The sequence below is a fragment of the Suillus subaureus genome, assembly GCF_016647635.1.
Source record: "Suillus subaureus strain MN1 chromosome Unknown BJ212scaffold_443, whole genome shotgun sequence".
Lineage (NCBI taxonomy): Eukaryota > Fungi > Basidiomycota > Agaricomycetes > Boletales > Suillaceae > Suillus > Suillus subaureus.
Genome location: NW_024538999.1, coordinates 1 through 3882, shown reverse-complemented (window position 1 = coordinate 3882; position 3882 = coordinate 1). Strand labels below are relative to the sequence as shown.

At 45.5% G+C, this 3882-nt stretch overlaps 1 protein-coding gene across 1 annotated transcript; it reads right to left on the bottom strand.

Annotated features, from left to right (window-relative positions):
• Nucleotides 1-3288: 3288 nt before the first annotated feature.
• On the bottom strand, nucleotides 3289-3607 carry BJ212DRAFT_1490402 (uncharacterized protein; the record flags this gene model as incomplete). The annotated part of the gene is made up of 2 exons (XM_041341459.1): nucleotides 3289-3482; nucleotides 3538-3607. The coding sequence occupies 2 exons, from the start codon at nucleotides 3605-3607 to the stop codon at nucleotides 3289-3291; spliced, it is 264 nt and encodes an 87-aa protein (XP_041185001.1).
• Between the last annotated feature and the right edge of the window lie 275 nt (nucleotides 3608-3882).

Below are 3882 nucleotides of genomic sequence, written 5' to 3'. Positions count from 1 at the left end.
TATTAACTGTTTAATCCTAGGCTTTTTTCTCGACATTAGCGACACACCCTGGTTCAAAGGTTTGGACAACTGATGTTTGGTTAGCCTTCCCGTTCTTTATTTTCAATGATATGTATGACGTGGGTTACTTTATAGCGTACCGGTTTCTCGACTTCCGCAGCTAGTCTATGAAACCAAAGAGGATCTTGCCAAGGCTGGTTTGAAATCGACTATTGTTGGGCACGTTGGTGACGGTAAGGGCATCAAAATTATTGTTTCGTTGTGTATCAATAAGTTATGCAGGTAACTTCCACGCACTCATTCTATTCAAAGACGAAGAAGAACTACGGAGCGTCGGAGCAGCGGTTCACAGATTGGTCCATCGCGCCATCCAGATGGATGGGACATGTAAGTGTTCCATGTGCCTCAGGCGTGTTGTTTTTAAGACTTCTCTCTCTAGGCACGGGCGAACACGGTGTGGGGGTAGGCAAAACAGAGTACCTTGTGGAAGAACTGGGCGAGGATACCGTGGAACTGATGAAAACCGTCAAAAACGCCATCGATCCTCTGAACTTGTTCAATCCTGGAAAGGTGCGTCATTCAATTTCCGAAGGCTCTTTGAAGCAGGGCGACACTAATTGCGTTGCAGTTGTACCCAGAAAATAACGAGGACAAGACACATAAATGATTTGATCGCTAGTGGCGTAAATTTACCGACCCTCCGGGCCTCCGAGTCCGAGGACAGCTTACTTCTTAGAGCTTCTTGAATTATACATTCCATATTCACGATGACTGAAACTTTCGTACACCTGAGAAGCGGCATGCACCTACCAGATGGGAAGCGAGCGTGATCCCACGTTGGCACTCTTCCTTCGCCCACCTTATTGGGAGTGATCACAAGCTCTTCCAAGTGAGCCAGGTTTAATCTAAAGACGACATGGGCACCAAAACAGAAACCTTAGATTCAGCGAAGCAGCAATACTCTTGCAGAACCAATCAAGTTGACCTCATGTCTGTCATCCAGTTCTTGCTGAGCCCCTTTTTCCGTTACACATGCCTCGGTGGGCCGCCCCTGCATGATGTCTGTCATGGGGTGTTCTAGAATTTCCTGTTAACATCTCTGTCCAGTGCCCAGTCTTGTCGCAGTCATCGAAAGTAAATGATTTTTGTTCCGCCTCGGCATCGACATCGCACGCAATTGAACTATACACACCAGAACGATATGGCTCAGTCTACCACTTTTAATTCTTCCACCTTCAGCTTTCAAGTCATCCTCAGTCACATTGAAAGAGCCAATGACCGAAGGAGTGTCTATTTTCCTGACTGTCAGACTCACTCTGTCCTTAGCTTGCGTGCATTCTTCTGGCCTCCGGCCACATTAATACTGTTCGTTTTGTGGTGAATCCCGACAGTTTTGGTCAGTCTGTCGAGAATATAGGTTAGCGCGTACGCATCTCAGGGACATATCTAGATGTTTCTGACACAACCCTCATGAGACATGAAGGTGAATTGATTTTCATGGATAGACTACTTATCACATAAAAAGGGGGTTTCGGCGCAATGATTGGGCCTAGTTAAGATGGACCTCCGAGGATCTACACACCGTAAAAATGTTGTCAGCAGGTTTCGAACCAACTGCAAGAGAAACAGATTTTGACTCTGCTGTGGTAACCACTTGGCTTTGAAGACCAGTCAGATGGAACTCCGAGAAAACCATCCTAATCTGAGTCAATGTCAAAGTGTGCTCCGATAGGACAAAAAAACTATCGTTCAGCAGGTTTGAACCCGCGTAGTCCGTCTCAGATAAACAGATTTTGATTCTGTTCTACTTCGCCAAGACCAGTTATAAGATGGATCTCTGATGAAACCATCCATGAGTGGAATGTCAAGGTATGTTCCGATATAAAAAAACCTTGTCGACGGCAGGTTTCGAACTTGCGTCGTCCAAGATACACAGATTTTGATTCTGTTTTCGTAATCACTTACCAAGGCCACGGACGCTTCCTATGAACCTCGCTCAGGTCCATGATGGATGAATGTGTGATAAGGGGGGAAATCATTTGTCAGCAGGTTTCGAATTTGCCAGCTGACTACGACTACTTCAGATGGGCCATGATGCATGAAGGATTTATCCATGAAATGTTCAAGGTCTGGTAAAATGAAAAGGATTGTTGAGCAGGTTTTGAACCTGCAACAGATTTCTGTCCTGTCACGCTTACCACTTGTCTAGGACTAGCTGGTGACAGAACTTATCAGCAGAATCACATAGGATTAGCAGTCATCTGCTAAAGCAAAATGAAATAAAAAGACTAGATTGCGTTTAATTTGAGAGACACAGAACATGTTAGGAATAAGCGAGTCGGGGGCGCGCTGTTATGATCTTATATAAATCCCCTGTCCTCCTGCTTATTTTAGACAGTGGTCACCTCGCTTTGAGGAAGCGAGAACATGAGGACCTGATGTGTTGTATACTATTTTACCTTGTAGTGCAGTTCTGAAGATCTGATACCCCATAAATTTAATTTAGTGTTCAGTATTAACTTAAGGGGCAATGTTTGAGGATACCATCCTGGCAGTGCTGATTGACAGCTACACACGTATGACCGCCATGAAAAAGAATGTTATGTGTAGACCCACATTCACTGCACACGCAATAAAACGTTTTCAACGGAGGGGCATCACCAGCTAGTACATGTGGAGAGCAGGACGTTGGTTGTATTACCCTATAGCTGCATCACAGTATAAGGGTCAATTCGATCGCAAAAATAGTTGAAACAGGATTCCTACTGAACCTTATCGCCTCCGTGATACATTTAGGTTTGGCAGCAGGGGGTGACATGAGACATGTTTTACGGCCGCCAATAACATTAATAGCCTATCAAATCGTCAGCTCGAGTTCCCCACGTCACACCACCTCCGAGGATCTGCTTCTTTGATCTCCAGGGGTGAGATACGGTCTGACTAATTGTGTCGGAACGGTCCGATGTCATAACGTTTCCGGAATTAATGGAATATCGTAATTGAGAATGCAGAAAGGATAACTTGCTTGAAAGATCCATTGTAAATGCGTAAGGAGAACTGCTCGTACTTGTACTACTGATCATGTTCGTCGGGAAGCCGTGGCAGGTGATGTGTTCAGCGATGAAGCTTGAAATCACATCAACGCATCACATCGCCGTGATATAAAACTCAGCTCTATGGAATGACTTTGCCGGGGTTCATGATATTCAAAGGATCAAAAAACCTGCTTGATTTTCCTCATCCAGTCAATGCTAACATCGCTCTTAGAGTAATGCAGCGCATCCCTCTTCATCGATCCAATGCCTGCTCTGCGGACACGGAGCCCTTGCGATCAGCTGAATTCAGATGCTCGTCAACAACCGCGCCAATGAATTGCTGGGAGAAGTAATACGCACCGACAATTTCATAAATGAAAGGCTCCAGAGCTGCCTCAAGCTCCGGGCGGTATCCATGCTTGGCGATCACATTGAGATGCAAATTTCCTACGAAGGAATAAGTGGTCTGGGCCTTCAGGTAGGGTTGGAGAGATGATAATACCGTCACCGACGTGGCCGTATCCCATGACCTTGGAAATCGCGTGGTCTCCATAAAGCCCTTTCGAAATCATGCGTTCCCGAACAGCATCGACGACTTTTTGGAAGTCTGCAAGGGGACAGAAACATCGTATTTGTATGGTTTTCCTTCTTTCTGAACACACTCAGTCAAGCCTTCACGCAGAGCCCATATCGAGTTGAATTGAGTGGGTGACTGGGAAAGAACACCGGTGTTAATCAGCGGTTCATCAGCGGTCAACAAGCTTTCCAGAAGATTGTTGAGTTTCTGGATTATCCAAGGATTAGTTCACACGCTGACCACACGGAAAATGACAGCACCTCTAAATCG